The 19809-nt window shown below is 49.8% G+C and overlaps 1 protein-coding gene across 1 annotated transcript in view; it reads right to left on the bottom strand.

The window, feature by feature from the left end:
* The window catches only part of FAT2 (FAT atypical cadherin 2), a 62126-nt gene continuing 42317 nt past the window's right edge, over nt 1-19809 (bottom strand). The window contains exons 18-23 of the mRNA XM_049647960.1: nt 15775-16585; nt 11546-11691; nt 7140-7581; nt 5131-5284; nt 3030-3487; nt 1-1901 (exon numbers count right to left, since the gene is read on the bottom strand). Of these exons, the coding sequence (XP_049503917.1) occupies nt 1369-1901; nt 3030-3487; nt 5131-5284; nt 7140-7581; nt 11546-11691; nt 15775-16585 (2544 nt within the window). The 3' untranslated portion in view covers nt 1-1368. The remainder of the gene's footprint in view (nt 1902-3029; nt 3488-5130; nt 5285-7139; nt 7582-11545; nt 11692-15774; nt 16586-19809) is intronic.

The raw sequence follows: 19809 nt of genomic DNA, 5'->3' as shown, positions 1-19809 counted from the left end.
GATACTTTATTGTTAAAAAAACAACAACAAATGACCAATGTAAACCAGTCATCCCATCACACACACCATCACGCACAGCTATGAACCAGTCACACAAATACACCCTTACCCACACAGTTCCCTCTCACTATCAGCAGCAACCCGGTGGGTGAGAGTCTCTATTGCTCTTCCTTTTGACTTTTGTCTCCAGAAACAACACGTATGAAAAGGCAGTGGACCGGAGAAAGGGATTGGCAGGGGAGAGAGTGGCACGGCCACCCCGGTCACTGCCGCTCCTGGCTACATACACTCTACACGTGCCCACACTGACCCTCCATGCATAGGGTTGAGTCACTGCAGGTAACACTTCAATTGGCAGGCATCTGAGCTGGCAGGGAGAGGCAGGGAAAGGCAGAGCATCCGGCTCCATGCCTCCCCCCTGCCCTGATGCCCTGAGTGGGAGTTCCAAGTTCCTTGTGTCTAGGGAAGGAAAATCCCTTTGGCAACTCATCCAGACAGCAAGGTTGAAAAGTGCCTAAGAATTTTAAAAATGAAGAATTATGTCCTTCTTGCCTTTGGCCCAAAGTGCTTGAGAAACTTGGGGTGAAGAACCCAGAGTTCCATGAGGTCTGAATTCCTTAACAAAGAAGGTGCAGGGCTGCACGAATCCTGACCGGCCCTGGCTGGAGGAAGGTCATGGGACTTGATGGAGAGCAAGTTCCTTGGAATCTGGATTCGAGTGGGATCCCAGGAGACTGAGCCAAGCGACGCTCCTCGGGAACCCTGTCGCCCTTGTTCACATCGTGCCCCAGGCCTAACACAGTACCCGACACGGAGCAGATGCTGGAGTAATGTACGAATGAGGCAGTGTGCACGGCCGGCTTGGTCCCTGCTTGCGTACTGCTTACCTCTCAGCCCCTAGAGGACGCGTTGTGGCCCTCCAGGGTCAGATGACCCTGGGCCCCGTCTCTGTGGCCTGTCAGGCGCGGACCTGCCTCTGCCTCCAGAATGAGGCTGTGAGTAGGTGTAAGGGTGCTCCCTGGCAGAGCGGACTCAGTAGTTCAGGCCCTGCCTCCCTGGGGACTGAGAGGTGGCAGCCAGACAGACTGCCTCTTGTCCATCCCAGGAATCAGTGTGTCCGGTTCTCCAGGGTCCACTGCTCTGTGCAGCCCCTTGCTGCGGGGGGCCCTGGTGCCATTTCTGGAGCTCTTCCCTCAGCTTCCCTCCATCCTCAGGGGCTAGCTGGGGGTCTGGGAGAGCACGTTTCAAGGCATGGCGGCCTGGACTGGGGGCTTCCCTCCCCTTTTCCAGCCACGCTCATCTCACTCGTACAAGATGGAAGGAAGATGCCAAGTCCTTGGCCTCCCACCTGCCTCCCTCTGAGGACAGCTAGAACATGACCTCCTCACAGCTCCCATAATCACTCTCCACCATGTCAGAGCCCTCATAGTGGGGGGGAGCCTGGGGCTGGCCCCGCCCTGTGGGGTGCCCACCCCCAACCTCACAGTCGGCATAAGAGGGCCCAGCCCGGCTGAGGCGCATACTTACCCCTTTGTAGCCCCCCTCTGCCAGGCAGGGCCCTCCCCCTCCCTGCCGGAACTGTGAGTGGTAGTAGCTGATGGCCGTGTACTCATTGAGACAGGGGGCCAGCAGGTGTTCCCGGGGACTGGGGGGCCGTGGGGGCATCAGATCTTCCAGGTTCTGGTTGCTGTAACGGGGTGGGAGAGGTGCCCGCTTGTTTTCCAGCTCCAGTGGGAAGGGGAAGCCCCCATAGAGGCCAGTGGGGTCTGGCATCACGGGTGGGGTCTGGTGGCGGTGAGGCGATGGTGGCAGAGGGCCAGGGGTCACTTCAGAGTGGGGGTATTCCCAGCATTCCTTCCTGGAGTAAGTAGGGGGCCAGACCGTAGCTCCAGCTGGGCACACTGAAAGAAAATGGAAAGTTAGGGTGAGCTCTGAGTTTCCTTGGTAAAGGTTTCCGCAGGCCTTATAGGTACTATACATGATTCAGCATGTGGTAGAAATGGGCAAAAGAGTGGGGGTGGGGGGGCGGGTAATGTGGCTTTCTATGTCGTGTTGTCTCTGGCAGCTTAGGTTGATATCTAGAATTCAATACAGCCAACTTCATGGCCAAAGGTTTAACCCAAAGCCAGCTCCTCTTGCAAATGTGTGCTGATAATCCAAGAGTCAGTGAATAAGGGAAGAATATGGACGACTCCACACAGCCCACACCCCGCTGCTGGGGCCAGCGACTCCATCCCAGCTCCTACTGGTAACTTACGTCTCCTTGACTGAAGGAAACAGACACACGGTTTGGGGTGTGTGATGGCATCTATCACAGAGCATGATTAATTAAGATATGGCTTGGAAGATTGGAGACCAGGCAATGGTCCTTGCTCTGTCCTTGCTCTGTCCTTGCTACTAAATAGTTGGTCCTTGGTCCTTGCTCTGTCCTTGCTACTAAATAGTTGGGTGAGTTAGAACAAGTTACTGTGTTTTTATGAGCCCCAAATTACCCTATCAGCAAAAAGTTTATGAAAATACCTGTTTCAACTATTGGTGAATAAACCAGAAAATATACAGCACTTTACGAATTCACCTCCTAGTGAGCCAAAAGTGAGAGGTCCCTCCTGTAAGTCAGCCAGGTCTGGCCCAAGGCTGCTGTACCTCCAGACTGGATGGCCAGAAGTTGGGACTACTGCTCTTTCCTTTTTCATGAAAAGCCTAAAGGTACAGAAGCCCCGCCCCCCCTTCACCCCCGGGATCCCATTCACCCCTATCCAGGGTCTACAGGCTTCTGCCATAGATATCAGTCCTCTGGAATGAGTTGAAATGTGGATGAGGGGATCATGGTGCAATGGAATGAGCCACAGAGTCTGAGGCCAGAGACCTGGCGTCTGGTCCAGCCCACTAGTGCACTGTGATCTTGAACACATCCCTTCATATCCCATCCCAAAGGGATAGACTGGATGGTGGCTTCACATAATGGAGTGTTCAAGTCTACAACCATATTCCATCAATGCTAGAGGCTAAGGGCCTCTGGCTGTACTGACCCATCTCCTCGCCTGACCATGTCCTCTTTATGATGGACTCATTGTCAGAGTGGGAAGGGACTGCAGCTGGTGGGAGTCTGGGAGGCACACTGCAGACCACTGGCCGTTGCTTAGAGCTGGGTCCAAAAGTGACAAGTTCATTTGGACCTGAGGTCTTGCTGGGCTCCAGTTGGTTCAGGTTGTTGCAGGAGCTGGCGCTCAGGGGGTTGAGCTCGATGGCAGGCATAGTTTGGGTGTCTACACCAACACTCCTGGCCAGGAGGTCTGGGTCCTCCATGGCCACGGGCTTGTGGGACTTGCAACGGCGGCAGTAGAAGAGGAGCCCAACTGTGCTTAAAACGATAAACAGTAGGGCCGCTATGATGATGAGAATCTCCTGCTGTCCCCAGTCCCCCCTTGTGATCTCAGGGGTGACTAGGCAGTGACCTTCGGAGCAGCCCCTTGCTTCCATTTCACACCTGCAGAGACAAAGAAGTAGTCGGGGGGTTGAGTCACTACACTTCCCTTTCCGTGTCCCCTCTCACAAAGATTTATGGACTCCTACACTCAAGCCCACCTTCTCCGATTTTCAACCAAAAAAAAGAAAAGGGATGGTAATGATCACACGTATCAAGTTTAGAACTTTCCACCCTCCACCAGTAGGGTGTAGGAGTCAGTTACATGTTCATTCATGACCTAGATTTGGAATCTAGGCTCTAGGCCCATCCGTTATTTCCCACTCATGAGATCTAGGTTTTGGATATACTCTCCATCATTGAGGTGAGACTTCCAATCGTATACTGTGGTCGAGGCAACCAACATACCCAGCTGTCCTCAGCAATAATGTCAGAGTCCCAGCTACAAGTCAGCAGTCACCCAGCCATGGCAACAGGGTGCCAGTGTTACCCACTGTTCTTCAGGAGGTCATAGAAACCCAACGTGACCCTGCACAGACCTTACATTGGACACCTTGTTCAGAGAGAGTACTTGGAATTGTATGACGTCTCTGATCACTGTCAGCTTGGCCTTTCATGGAGCAAGGCTCATAGGAGGGAGGCTTCTGTGGCCAGTTTTGTCCACTTTTGAGGGATATTGGGAAAGGCTTCCTCCATCCTGCTTGAGTCCCAGTGTCTAAAACTTCACCACCAACAGTTTGTCCTTTGGGGTTAGACATTGTCCTCCCAGTTCCTCTTGTAAAATGCGAACCCCACTTTCAGGCAGGAAGTACCCTGTGGCACATGTACTGCAGAGAGGTGTGCTGTGAGGCCAGAAATGCCAGGTGCTGAGAGAAAGGACTTGGGCCATAAACACGTGGAGGGATTTGGACCGGCCCTTTCCTTCTCTGGGCCTCAGTTTCCCATCTGTAAAGTGAGTGGGTGAACTACATCAGTGGCTATCTTAGGCACACACTGACGGCAAGGGGATCCCTTGGAAGCTTGTTCTAATTAGAATTCCAGGCCTCACTCCTTGGATATTCTGATATAGTAGGTCCAGAAATCTGTATTTTCCACAAGTATCCCTGATGATTTTTTAAAGGCTCCCAAGCTGGGGAGCCATAAACCTAGATAATTGCCAGGCCTCTTTACCTCTAGGATTCTAGGGATCTGAGGATTCTTGGACTCCCCCAGGCCAACATAATACAAGGCACAGGTAGCTTACAGTGGGGTTCGAGACCCACAACAGTGCGTCATTGTCCTAGTGGACAATGTGGAGTCACTTGTCTAGAGGAGTCATTGTCCCCGGGCCACTTTCTGAGAAGTCGCGGTCCAGAGCAAGAGAGTAAGAACTTTAGCCATGTTCAGACTTCGGCAAAGATTAGAAAAGCCTGAGGAGCTGATTAGAAGTGCAGATTCGTGAACCCCCACCTAGTGAGTCTGATGCAGTAGGTTCAGAATAAGGCTTGAGAAATCTTAATAAGAACTCTCCTCTGAGTGCTCCGATGCAGGTGGTTGGAGGGAGAAGCCTCACCCATGGAAAAGACCAAGAAGCCAGGTCGCTGGAGCACTCCACTCCTGGTCTCCCATTGGCTTCTCCGGAGGTCAGAGTGCAGACGTCATTCATTCCCTCATGGGGCCAAACCCAGGGTGAGGAGCCAATGGCAGGTGGCCTCCCCTATGCTTACCTGTCTCCCATGTAAGGGTGAGGGCAGTTACAGGAGGCTCCTTCAGGGGAGGGGATGCAAGTGCCACCTTCCAGGCACGGTGTCACAGTGCAGTTTTCCCTTCTTTGTTCACAGTGCCTCCCAGAGAACTGTGGGGGACACCTGCAGACATACCCTGGGAGGGAGGGAGGAGAGGGGGGACAGTCAGGCAGCTGCAGGCTGAGAGGCCCTCCGGGACAGCAGACCCACGTGTTCACGTTTAGTTATTGAATGCCTCCTTCTGTGACGAGCACCAGGTGCTGCCCTGCTGGGCAAGAAGACGTGATTTCCCTGCCCTCACACAACTTATAGTCTCCGGAGGACCGGCATCTGAAGAATAGTGGTGGATATCCTCATCGTCCCAGACAACGCTTATTCAGTGCTGGTCACCGTTCTAAGAATCTTCAAGTGTTAGCCCATTTGAGCCTCATAACAACTCTGAAGGTGGTTATGTCATCCTCAACAGGTACAGGTTGATGGCGGGTGAGGAAATGAGGCACAGAGAACATATGACGCTTGTTCGCGCTCACACAGGAGGTAAATGGCAAATTTGGGACTCCGACCTATTGAACCAGTTGTGTAGAATATCGGTATATTAGTCATCACCATTGAACAACAGAACTTAGGGAGCCAAGGGATAGTGGGAGCTGCAGGGCCAGGGAGGTGGGAGGGGCCAGAGCACCGCCTGATGCAGGAATTAGGAGTTAGGACTCCATCTTAACAGCAAGGGGAAGCCACTGCAAGGTTCCAAGCAGGAAACGGATGCACTCAGACCTGCTTTGTATAAAGATCCCTCTGGAGCCCTGCTGGAAAACGCAGGTGGGGGCAGAGAAATGAGAGAGCAGGGAGGCAGCTGGCACAAGGGTGAAAGATAACGGCTGCCTGGTAGTGCGGCCAGAGAGGAGGGCTGGCCTCCTTTGATATTTCGCAGATGGAAACGACAGTCCTATCACCCGGGCAAACATGAGAAAACGGGAGGATGCCGAGTGTTGACAGAGATATAGGAGCCTCATGCCCTGCTGGCGGAAGTGCGGGCTGTGTGGCCACGCTGAAGAGTGATTTGGCCCTATTGAGTCAAAATGATGATCTGCATTCTCTGGGCATGCGAATCCCATCCCTGGGCGTGGTGTGTGTGCGCGTGTTGGAGGAAGTTCTCCTGCAGGTTCCCAAGAAGATACGTGTGAGGATATTCATGCAGCATTGTTGATGGAGATGGGATGTTGAAGCCACCAGGGTGCTCGCCACTAGCTGAGTGGAGAGGGAGAGAATGAGGGCGCGTGGGCACGCTGGGGTACTGTGGCAATGGATACGAACTGTGGCAGCGTGGATGGACCGGTGTAAAAGGTTACGTATCACTTACGTAATCAGAAATTCAAGCATGTGCAAAACCAATAATGTACAGTTTGCAAGAACTCATTTAAAAACTTTAAATCCTTGCCTATGGGCTTGGGGAAGGGGAAAGGCAGCTGAGTATAGATTAAAAGGCAATAAAAAAGAGAAACTTGGCACCGACCAATGTTAACCCTACGGTGTATGATGAACTCAACCTGTGGCACCAGAGGTCCCTGTTCGTGCCTGTCTCATCCAAACAAGTCAGTCCTTGTTGAGGAAGAACAAAGACTCCTGGCTCCCCGTGGTGTAAACCTAGCAGATCCCAACCCGTTACTCAAGAGATAGTAAGGGGAGGAGAGAGACGTTTGGAATCAGAGGGCAGGAGTGCTCCACTGGGATCTACACCCAAACATGCCTCTCTCACCTGACAGCCATGTGCCTTTCACCAATCTGGGTATCCCTTACACAACCCAGCAGTTTCCTGTGCTGTAAAGTGGAGCCATTGGTGACTTTGTTCCAACGCCCTCTCTCCCTCATGGCGCTGTGCTGAAGGGACATACTTTGTAAACTCTTCAGTGATATATGATTGCTAGTTCAACAGGCTAGGGTCTTCTGAAGAGCCTCCTGGGATAAGCCTTGGAGTCATTTCCAGCCCTTACCTGCCCCACGGGTCTGTGAGCACCTTCCGCCATTGAGACATGGGTTTTGGCTGCAGTCATCACTGTGCACGCAGCACTGGGTGAGGGCCTGCCTTTCCAGCAAGCCTGATGCCTTCTTGCCATGGACCAGCAGCTCCAGTGCCTCTCCGTTGACCACAACTGCATCCAGGCAGCCTTCGAAGCCCTGGGACACATTTGGGGAAGAACTCAAGAGAACAAGGCCACCCAGAAAGAGGTCCCCTTCAGGCCTGAGACCCCGGCAGTTCTTTGGGAGCATGAGGGAGGTGTCGCTGGATCTGTCAACCAAGAGGCGAAGGGAAGTGTCTGTCTCCTCCACCACAACGGAGTGCCACTCTTGGTCATTCACATGGAGCCAGGAGGAAAGATTTCCATAGAAACCACCTGGGCAACGGTATTCCAGCTGGAGCACTCCATTGACCAGCTGCAAAGAAAGCCCAGATGCCATCAGCAAAGCCAAGAAGTCCTTGGAAGAGCACTGCTAACAAGCTGCCCGGGCAAAGAATGTCGGTTGTGTCTTCATGGGTCAGGGAGGTAGCGTTTGGTGACTTTTAAGGCTGTTTTAGACATGGTCTTTGTGGAGTATAAAAGCCCTCAAAGTACTTTTCTGTCTATGGTCTCATTTGGCCCTTACCACACTCCATGGATGATCTGGGTAGGGATAGCATCTCCTTTCACAGATGAGGAAACTGAGGCCCAGAGATACCTTGCTGACTGAGACCGTGTCTTTTGGATTCTTCTTTGCAGGCCTTTGTAGTACATTCCTCAACATTGGCCTTCAGGGACACCAAAAACCTCCCTCACCCCCCCTCTCTTCTTCAACAGTTCCGCTGTAATCAAAGTAGGTCTCTAAGACCTTTCAAGAGGATCCACAGAGGGAGACCATTTTTATAATAATCCTAAGACATTATTTGCCTTTTATCCTCTCATTCTCTCACGAATATACTTCCAGACATGTGCTACCACAACTGATGAACACAGAGGTACATCTAAAAATCCAGCTGCCTACTGTTGAGCCATACATGTGTAAGAGAGATATGCAAAAATGTAAAACAATGCCACTCTCTTCTTTTTTCTTAATTCTGGAAATGTAATTATTATTCACAAAAATATGGTATTTGTGTTAACATGTAATACATTTCTTGTTATTTTAATTTTTTTTAAGTTTGTTTATTTTTCAGAGAGAGGGCAGGGAAGGGGCAGAGAGAGAGGGAGACAGAGAATCCCAAGCAGGCTCCACAGTGTTAGCACAGAGCCTGATGTGAGGCTTGAACTCATGAACAGTGAGATCATGACCTGAGCTGAAACTGAGAGTCAGACGCTTAACTGACTAAGCCACCCAGGCGCCCCTCTTTTTAAATGAATTAATAAATAAAGATTTTAACATTTCTCAGTTTTAATTTGTAACACTGAAAATAGTGATAGCTATAACCCACATAAACAAAACTTCCCTAGGATCTTCAATTATGTTTAAGAGTGTGAAAAGTCCTGAAATCAAGAAATCTGAGAAAACACTAGGTTAAATCATTTTAGTTTACCTCAGCCCAAGAAATAGGACTACTGTGGCCAAGAGATAGAACTTCTGCTTACTCGGCTGTGTAGAGCTTTTTCTGGGTGAAATTTGAAAATCCAATCCAGTATTTTATAGAAAGAAGCTGCTTGTTTGTACACCACTTTCCCAATTTTTGCCCTGCTTGAATACTACCTATACCGTTATATACTTAAAAAGGAAACTTACTATTACTACAGAATGTAGACTCAAAACATTGTCCTTAAATCACTCCTTTCACTTGGTTAGGACCACAAATCTACTGGTCCCATCATCTTTCCATTGTCTCTCAACCTCTGTAAGGGCCTCACTTGTCTCCTTATCCAGTTTAAATTCCATAGCCAAATTCCTGTCCTCTCTTTCTTGGTAGAAGTCACTTGGCAAACCCACAAATCTGGTCAAGTCCAACCGTCCCCCAACTGTATGTGAGCATCATGGAGGTAAACATGGCTGGAGAAAAACATTCAGGCTTGCTTATTGACCTCTCTTTAATTTCATGACCGTGAGTCTCAAATGAGCCCTTCATGGTGCCTAATTATGGTGCTATCTTCCATAGTCGGTTTACTCTCCCAGATGACTATTCTCACAACTTCTCCCTCCTGAGACTCCTGATTCTCCCCTCCCCATCCTTGCTCTTAGCAACCAGGTCGGGACTTATCGGCACTCTTACCATCACATCTCCCCAGCTTGGTGGAGGCCAGTCTCTCCATTCATGCACTAGATCACAACCCCCTTACCTCCTCAAGGATGAGTTTCCATCAACTCTTTCTTTTTTTCTACATCACAAATTGTTCATTCTCTACTGTACCATTCCAGTCATCACAAAAATGCTGTTATTGCTCTAATCTTTAAAAAAAAATGTCTTGAACCCACTTCTTCCATCAGATATCACTTTCTTTGCTCCCTCTTTGTAGCGAAATTCCACCCACCATCCACCATGATACAGAAACCACTGGTTTCAGGGTATTCAGTGACCTCTGTGTTGTCAAATCCAATGATTAATATCACTTCCCATCTCATTTAACCTCTCAGAGCAGCACATTACCAGCTGGTCCCTCCTTCCTCCATGATACGTGTTCTTCATTCAGCTTCCTGGATACGATACTCTTGGTCCCCCCCCCCCCCGCCCCCCACATCACTGGCTGCACCTTTTCAGTCTCCTTTGTTGGATCCTCCTCTTCCCCCAGGCCTCTCAATGTTGAAGTGTCGCAAGGATGAATCCTTGGTCTAATCTTTCTTCCAATCTACACTCCTTGGTGATCTCACTCAGTTTCATGGCTTTCGATACTGAGTATATGCCGAATGCTCCCAGATCTTCATCTCTACCCCAGACCTTTCTCACAGACACTATACTTGTTTATCAAGCTCTACTTGGAAGTTCAATAGGCATCTCAGACTTACACCTCCAAATCTGAGCTATCAATCTTCCCCAAACCTGTTCTACCCATAGCCTTCCCAGGGTCTGTTGGCAGCCACTCCATTCCTTCTAGTTACTCAGGCTGAAACTTACTCCTTGCTTTCTCTCCCAGCCCTCATTCAATTCATCAGGAAATCCTGTTGGCTTTACCTTCAAAAATCTACCCGATTCTGAACCCTTCCTCCCATTTCACTGTCATTACCCTGATCTAGACCACCACCATCTCTCACCTGAATTATTGCAATAGGCTCTTGGCTGGTTCCCTCTGCTTTTATCCTTGTTTCTCTAAAGTTGCTTATCAACCGGAGCCATGGCAACCCTTTTGAATATGTCACATCATGTCAATTCTCTGCTCAAACCTTCTTATGCCCTCCATTTTGCTTGGAATAAAAGCCGAAGCCCTTAAGTGGCCTATGAGAACTTTATAGGTATTCCCTCATCCCATTATATATCTGACTTCGACTCCTACTACTAATCTCTGGGCTGTTCCTTAAACATGCTAAGCATTCTCCTACCAAAAGGTTTTTGCATTGCTATTCCCTCTCCCTAGAACGCTGTTCCTCCAGATGTCTACCCTCACCCCCTTCACATTATGGTTCACTTATCAACTCAGTGAAGCCTTCCCTGATCGCCTTACTTAAAACTGCAACCCCCCCCTCCTGATCCCCCTTATCCTTTTTTTTTTTAAGTCAATGCACTTATCACATTTGGACAAACTATACTTTTCTGAGCCATTATATTTATATTTATTGTCCGTCTTCCCCCTGTAGGGTGAAAATCTGAGAGAGATTTTTGTCTTATTCACCAATGAGACCCAAGCATCTAGAACAGTGCCTGTCACTAGGTAGATGGTCACTAAATATTTATGGCATAATAATTTCTAACTAGCTGCCAAAGTCTTTTTCTTTATCAACCTGGGAGATTGGCTTGAGTGTTGGAGGCAGGCAAACTGAGATGTCCTATGAGATGTAATCAGAGGGACTGAAAAAATTCACTTTTCTTCCATGTGAGTCCTTGTAACTTAATGCTGGGTTTGTAGCCTTGAGCACCTTGGTGTAGCCAGCCTCCCACCCATCTTGGGAAACACTTGTCTTACTCAGCAAAAGTGACAAAAACAAACAAACAAACAAAAAACCACCCTGGCCAGGTGGCCTCATCCATTTCTCCCTCTATCTTCAGAGGCTCTCTCTCCTCCCACAGAGCAGTCTGACCTCTGGTTGTCCTTGGATGTAGATCTCCAGGTTGGGGGCTTTGGCCTTCACAAGTGGAAGGCCTTGCATCTTAACTCAGTAGTCACACTATCATCCCTGAAAACCATGTAGGATTTTCTTTGCCAGAAAATGGGCTTCTTGGCTCTTCCCCCTGCTGCCCCCCAACAGCCTGGCACACCCACATGAAATCCCTCAGGCTGTAGTGCCTTACCTTCAGGGAGATACACACTGTCTCATTGCTGAACAGGAGAACAGCCTGTGATTGGAGTGTTTTCAGACGGAACCGGATGTGCCAGTTCTGAGCCTCTGGAAGACGGTACCGTCCAAAGCTTTGACCGCTGAACCTTGTGGCGGTACCTGGAGAAGCAACCAGAGATGTCAACTCCTTATGAAGAGGTCCCCTTGGAGTCCCCGAGCTGACTTTGTCTCATTCAACCCTTGGGTGACATTGCTCACATTTTATAGATGAAAGAATGAGGCTTCTTGGGGGTGGGGGGTTACTTGTCCAGGGCCATGCAGCTAGACACGGGCCATCACCTTGCACGCTTTCTTTTGGCCCCAGAAACTCTTGCCTTGGGTCCCAGCTTGAGGGAGGAACTGTGAGCCCAAACCAGTAAGAAAGCAAGAATCAAGCTGGAAATGTAACCAATGAAATGTGTGGACATGAAAATTTATACCCTACATAGTTTCTGTGTTGTTTTTGACATCACTGGGGGAAGAAGGAGGTAGAATTGGAGAGGATTCTGCATATATATGTGATTTCAGGAATACCACAAAGGTCATTTGCTTCAGGATCTCTCCTTCACCATTAGGAGGGTAACCATTTGAGTAAGCTCTTAACCATATGAAGCACTGTGAGAGGTGGAGAGGACCCTTCGATAAAGGAAGGGGCCCAAACTTCTGTAAAGTCCTGCATGCACATCGCCCTGTAGCAATTGGTAACACACAGTTGCAGAGCAAGGAGTCTTCACTTAAACTTGAGTTTCTCCTGCTTGTTTGACCAGGGGACCCTCTTATGTGGACCACCTATTCAAAGCCCTTGGAAATAGCGTTGTGTGGGCCTGCCTTGGGAAATGCTACATTATACAGATTACTACCTTCCCCAGAAGTGAGTTCAGTTGCTGAATCCCTAAAACCTCAGTGTGGATAAGCTTATCAGTTGTCCAGCAAGGGGAGCAGATGTATAGGCCCCAGATCTCCCAGATTGTTGAAGAGAGAGAATAAAAGCCAAGAGGAGAAGGAAGAACCAGAAAGCCCGAGGCACATGGCATTTCAAGATCCTAAGAGTCTGTTGTACTCTGAGTCTAAGACTCTCTGATGCTGGCAATTCCGTTGTAGTAGGTCATTACTCTATGGGATATTGAAGATGATGGAGATCAGGAATTCTCAGACCTGGCTGAATATCAGGACCAGCTGGAGAAAGTTTTAAAATACAGAATGCCACACTCTACCCTCAGAGAGTATGACTCAGTAGTTCTGGAGGAACAAGAGAATCTGCATTTTGTTTATTTATTTATAAAGTTTATTTTTTTATTTTGATTGAGACGGAGGCAGAGTGAGGGGGGAGAGGGGCAGAAAGAGGGAAAGAGAGAATTCTAAGCAGGCTCCGCGCTGTCAGCGCAGAGCCCGAAGCAGGGCTCGATCTCACAAAACCGCAAGATCATGACCTGAGCCGAAACCAACAGTCGGACGTTTAACGGACTGGGCCACCCAGGCGCCCCGAGAGTCTGCATTTAAAAAAATCTCCCCACGATGGGTGTAGCAACTGGAAGGGAGACAAGGGAGGTTCCCGAGAAGTGATCCTTGATACAGGTGCTAGTTACACGGGTGTGTTTGGTTTGTGAAAACCGGTTGGGCTGTACACAGGGGTCCATGGATCTTTCTGTATGCCACGTTTCACCAAAATGTTTTAAGAAGTAACAACACAACCCTCATTGATTCTGGTGATTGGTGAGCCAGCCTCTCTAATAATTCTCCAAGCGTAGACCTTGGACCACCTGCTTCAGAACTACCTGAGATGCTGTTTAAAAATGCCAATTCCAAGGAAAAAGAGAGAGAGAGGATGAGAGAGAGACCGACAGACAAACCAAGAAACAGACTTTAAACTGTAGAGAACAAACTGAAATTTACCAGGGGGGAGGTGGGGGGAGGGATGGGAGAAATAGGGGGATGGCATTAAGAATACATTTATCATGACGAGCACTGAGTAATGTATAGAATTATTGAATCACTCTATTGTACACCCGAAACTAATGTAACACATACAGTATGTCAACTGTACTGGAATTAAAATAAAAACTTTATTTATTTATTTATTTATTTATTTATAACATTTATTTATTTACTTATTTATTTTTTTTCAATATATGAAATTTATTGTCCAGTTGGTTTCCATACAACACCCAGTGCTCATCCCAAAAGGTGCCCTCCTCAATACCCATCACCCACCCTCCCCTCCCTCCCACCCCCCATCAACCCTCAGCTTAACATTTATTTATTTTTGAGACAGAGAGAGACAGAGCATGAACGGGGGAGGGTCAGAGAAAGAGGGAGACACAGAATCTGAAACAGGCTCCAGGCTCTGAGCTGTCAGCACAGAGCCCGACGCGGGGCTCGAACCCACGGACCGCGAGATCGTGACCTGAGCCGAAGTCGGCCGCTCAACCGACTGAGCCACCCAGGCGCCCCTAAAAACTTTATTTAAAAAATGCCAATTCTAGGCCTCACCCAAGACTTTCTGAATAACAGACTCTGGAGGTGATACGCAGGAGCAGTTCTCTTTAAAAACACACTCCCCAGATGATTCTGAATAAGCATGAATTTTAGAACCTCCACTGTCTGGTGCCAGGTGACCGCAAGAGAACCTTTGGCCAGCACAGCGTTCCCTGCAGGCAACCCTGGGGCAAGAGACAGAGAAGGGAAACCCTTCCCTCCCACACCCACCCAGAGTAGCTCACCCAGCCTGAATACAGTGGGACCTAGAAAAAGCCCACAAATCTTTGGAGAAAGAATTTCCCTAATGCAAACTGGGGAGACCCATAAAGGTAGGCCAGGCCAGGCAGGGGGCGATGGTGAAGGGGAGGCGATGCCGTTTTCCCTTTGCCAACATCCCCAAGCTGGTCCAGAGCACTGATTCTTGACGCCAGGGGTGCTGGAGTTGAGTCTAATCAGAAAACTAACTTCCTGTGGGTTGCGGTAAAGAGCTCAAGCTTTAGAGTAGGACACATGGCTATTTAATTAACCAGTCCTTCTTTGGAGGCTGTACAGCATCGAGCAAACCAACACAATCCCCATCCCTCAGTTTCCACTATAGTTGGATCTGGTGACCCTGCTTCTCAGGGTGTTGGTGACAGTCAGTTCAGGTAACGTAGACACAGTGCCTGGTGCACAGCAGAATCCTTCTAGCAACCATCGCCACCGTGTGAATGGCAACCATCACTGACGGGGTGCTTATGATGGGCCTGGCCAAGGTTAAGTGCTTTTATATCCATTAAATAATTTACTCCCCAAACCTACTCCAGAAGGCAGATGGTAATATTTTCATTATCTTATAGTTGAGAAACTACAGTTCAGAGGATTTGGCAACCCACCTAAGGTCACACAGCTAGCAAGAGGTGGAGCTGGGGTTTGAACCTGAGCTGTCTAGTCTAAATCTTGAGATTATAAGCAGCACGCTATAGCAGGAATAACAGTAGAAGTAGCAGTAACTCATGTTTACTGACCACTGTCTGTATGTCAGGCACTTTTTTTTTTAATGTTTATTTTTGAGAGAGAGAGAGAGAGAGAGAGAGAGAGACAGAGCGCAAGCAGGGGAGGGGCAGAGAGAGAGGGAGACACAGAATCTGAAACAGGCTCCAGGCTCTGAGCGGTCAGCACAGAGCCCGACGTGGGGCTCGAACTCACGGACCGTGAGATCATGACCCGAGCCGAAGTCGGACACTTAACCGACCAAGCCACCCAGGTGCCCCTTATTTGTTATTTTTATTTTATTTTATTTTTTCATTTCTATTTTTTTTTTTTTTTTTTTTTATTAGCAAGCCCTTGACATTTAACACTCATTTAATTCCTCTAACCGCCCAAAGGCACGGAGAGGCTAGGTCATTTTCCTAAGGTTAGTTGGCGAGCAAGGGGCAGAGCTGGGATTCAAACCCAGGCAGTCTGATGTCAGAGTCTGCTCTTAGCCATCCTGCTACTTACTTGCCTCTTGATTCCTGACTATTATTTTCAAAACTCCAAAAAGTGGCCGGGAATGGGGTGCTGTTCCATGACTAGATTTGGGGAGGCTGCCACCTGTCTCACGGTGGCCTGTAGACTGTGGCCTTTAGCCCTGTTAAAACCCCCCTCTCACTACTCCCCGGGGCCTCCCTGGGATCTCCACCCCCAGAGCCAGTCTGGCTGAGCCCCGCAGTGCTGGGTGTCTTGGAGAAGCCCGTCACTCACCATTGCAAGAGCAGCTCCTCTCCAGGCGGTGCCGCGGGGTCAGGATACTGAGCCTGGCTGTGCTGTAGGTGGGTCCCACCCTGGGGTCCAGGTGCACCGTCTCTTGGCACCTTTGACCCTGGCAGCTCGGGCCCTGGCAGGGCACCACGGGCATGGCTGACCTCATCTGAATTCCCACCGACTGCTCCATCTCCTCGGCCGAGCGAGTGATGATGGATGCCAGCTCCTGGAGCTTGTAGAAGGTTCCAGAATGCCCCTCAAAGACCAAGAGCACGTCCACCCCAGCCGTGGTGTCTGCAGGCTGAAGGCTGGCCAGGTGGATGTTAGCTCGTCTGATGTCCAGTTTGTTGCTGAGGAACCTCTGCAGGTTTCTCCAGTGGTCACTTACCAGCTCCTCCGGGGTGAGCTGGTGGAAGCCCATCCACAGGGCCTGCTGCAGAGCCTCCCGCCCCATGTGCCACACGTGGACGTGGACCCCAGCAGTGGTGGCAAAAGTCCCGTCATCGACGGTGACGTTGAAAGCATAGCGGCCGCGAGACAGGCCCTGGGTGGCGATAATCTTGCCATCAGTTGCGCCCACCGAGAAGTGCCTGCCCAGGGCCTCCTCTCCTGCCAAGCTGTAGGTCAGCGTGTCCTGAGGGTCTCGGTCCGTGGCGTGGATTTTGCCCACCATGCCCCCCTGGAACTCCTCCTCCCCGACGGTGATGAAGATCTCCAGTGGCAGGGCCGAGGGTGGGTAGTGGCTCTGCTCCGTGATGTGGACTCTGACGGACGTCGAGGACGAGAGGGGAGGGATGCCACTGTCTGACACCTGTGGACAGAACGGGCACTGCCGTCACCATGGGCTGCAGCTGTCGGTGGCCCAGACCAGGCCGGGCCTCCTTGGGCAGCCTGGTCTCTCTGCTCAGGGGGCAGGCTCAACGCGCTGTCAGAGGTGAAAAAGAAAACAAGGACTCCAAACGCACCGGAGGTTTTGTGGAGGGAGTTCCATCTCCTACCACATGGTAAAGCTGAGCTCCCTTTCCTCATTTGACATCTCTCCGAGCCTCTTCCTAAGTCTCTCTGGCCACTCGAAAGCAAGCCTCCTTCCTCTCCAACGTCCCTCGTTCTGTCTCCTTCCTTTTTTAAAATTTTTTAACGTTTATTTATTATTGAGAGACAGAGCACCAGCAGGGAAGGGCAGAGGAAGAGGGAGACAGAATCTGAAGCAGGCTCCGGGCTCCGAGCTGTTAGCACAGAGCCCAATGCGGGGCTCGAACTCATGAACCGCGAGATCATGACCTGAGTCAAAGTCGGATGCTCAATCGACTGAGCCACCTAGGCGCTCCTTGTCTCCTTCCTTAAGCGATGCATCAAATGTCTCTGCATGATTCCTATGTGCATCCTTCGTGGTCCCTGTCAGCCTAAGGAGGTTCTCCTTGGACACCCCTCTACTATGTGATTGGGGTTGGAGTGGGCCTTTGTCCCTCAGCTAACAGATACTCGCTGAGTCCTTTCCCCGGGCCAGAGACAATAGATACATCACTAAATACACAAGGGAATGTCAGACTCGGAGGAAGTACCGTGAAGGAAATCACCAGAGCATGGGGCAGAGATGTGAAGAGTGAAAGGGACCTAACCCAGATCAGGTGGGAGGGGAGGCATCTCTGAGGAGCTGAGTCCTGAGGGGTGAGGAGAGGTGAGAAGAGCAGGTGACACAGGGAACAGCAAGCGTCAAGCCCTCGGGGGAAAGAGCGTGATGAGCTCGACCAAGCAGAAAGGGGTCCCGGCTGCTGGAGCGAGTGGGCAGGGCTGAGGGCAGAGGAGGGCTCGAGGGAGGCCGCCCAGTCACTTACAGGCTGAGGAGCACAAGGTCAGGTTTTATGTCAGAGTCATGAAAAGCCACGAAGGTTTTAACAAGGCCATGCCGTGACCTCAGTTAAGCAAGGAAGAGAATGTAAATAAAAAATGCCTTTTTCCTTTCACGTTTTGCCAAACATCCCTGCAACTTTGTGTCCAGATTAGCAAGAACGAAGTATCCTTCCTCTCCTCAGGGACGTTATCATTTTCACAGCTGTCAGCCCAGGGCCTCCACAACTTTCTCTAGAGTCATATCTTATTCCCGTGCTTTGAATGGGGGGAGAAGGTTGTGAAATGACACCTACTACTGGGATTTGTGCGCAACACAGATGAGGTCATCAATAGCAATGACAGTGGTTAAGACTACTGCTAAGTATAATATACAGCTGGCATCACTGTGCGCAAAACTGTGTGCCAGTCACTTTTAAATGTTTCCGATGCATATATGAGATAGCATATCAACACTAACCCAAACCCTCGCCTTTCTTACGAGATAGATGCCACGAAATCTCCCATTTTACAACAGGTATAACTGAGGCTCAGAGAGGTCAAGTAACTCGCCGAAGGTCACACAGCAGGTTAAGTCCCGAGCAGAATCTGAACTACCTGGGTCCACAGCCCGTTTTTTTGCTGGCCTCTAGTACCTCCCAGTGAACAAAAGTGGAAATACAGGACAAATGCAGGAGATGGTGATGCTGATAGTTACCGAGTGATTGTCTGGGTCAAGAAACAGAGTTCAGGAAGCTGTTCTCTTTCATCTCTCCCTAGGCGGTCATGTCCATGCCCTGAGCTTTGAGAACCCTCTACATTAGCCCACACCTGTGTGCTGAGCTGCAGATTCTCATTCCCAACGACCTGCTGGACACTTAGATGTCTCATGGGCACCTGAAAGGTGACCGGTGCAAAACAGGATCCTCACTTTACCCCATAAACCTGTTCTTCCCCCACCCCACCATCTTTCCAGCCTCATAAGTGGCCCCACCACCCAGTCTTCACTGGAGCCAGGAACCTGGGAGTCACCCTGATTCTTCTCTCCTCCACCCCCCCCCCTGCCCATTTCCAATCTATCACCAACTCCTGTTTATTTCCATGCAGAGCTTGTCCCTAATCTATCCACTCCCTGCGTCTTCATTATCAGCTCAAGGTTTCAGCACCATTGGCTCCAGCTGGGATCGGAAGTAGTAATAAAAGTAATACCAAGGCTTATAGTTAGGATTGGCTCTACTTTCTGGTTTGCCCGGGTCAGTCTTGATTTTCACTAATTGGTCCTGTTGTGGCTCAACGATCGCCAATGAATGCTTTTAGCGCCTCTCTCCCTCTCAAGAGCCTCACAGTTTGGACCTCACGTAGTATGGTCACCCAAGCTATGAGACCTCCATGACCCAGCCACCCCATGTCTTCAGCTTATTCCCATTATAGATCACCACGCCGACCACATTAGCTCCATCTGAGGCCACTTCAAGCCCTTGTTCCAGAGCTTGAACTCTTGGCTTGAGACTTTGGCTCATCTTGTTCCTGCCTGTGACACTTCCCTGCCCATTTTCACACAGCTCACTTCTCAGGTCCCAGCTCAAAGGTCCCCTCCTCGTGAGGGCAGCCATCCTCTGAATATGTCTCCCCTGTGCCCTGTGAGCCTCTCGTCACTTTCTTTCTTCATCTGTTTATTGTTTATCTCCGTGATTGGAATCAAAAGCCCATGAGGACCATCCCCTTCTTTCCGCCTGCTACATTACTAGCAGCAAGCATAGGGGCTGACACGTGATGGGTGCTCAATATTTGTTCAAAGACTCAGTGAATGACTGACTGGCTGGCTGGATGAATGGATGGATCCGTCATCCTGATCCCAGGGAAGAAGTTCACAGCACAATAGGATCCACTGTGACTTGAGATTTAAGAAAGGGATTTTGAGGGAATTAAATGAAGAAGAAACCTTTAACCACCATCTTGACCACTTTACTTTGGCTGTTCTCAGGCTGCCCTTTGCAACATCACCGTAACCCCTTCACACGTATATATGTTCTCCAGTTTGGACCCCACACCAATTTCTGTGAGGTTCAGAGAGCTGTTCTGGCTCAGGGAGTTAGAGCCAGAGTGAGGGTATGCTTCTGCCTGGAGGCAGTGTAGGAATTAAGAGCTTAGGCTCTAGGGTCAGAGTGTTTGGTCTGGAGCAACCCACCTCTGCCACTTATTAGCAGT

Source organism: Panthera uncia (genome assembly GCF_023721935.1).
Source record: "Panthera uncia isolate 11264 chromosome A1 unlocalized genomic scaffold, Puncia_PCG_1.0 HiC_scaffold_17, whole genome shotgun sequence".
Lineage (NCBI taxonomy): Eukaryota > Metazoa > Chordata > Mammalia > Carnivora > Felidae > Panthera > Panthera uncia.
This window is presented reverse-complemented; position numbering and strand designations above follow the sequence as displayed.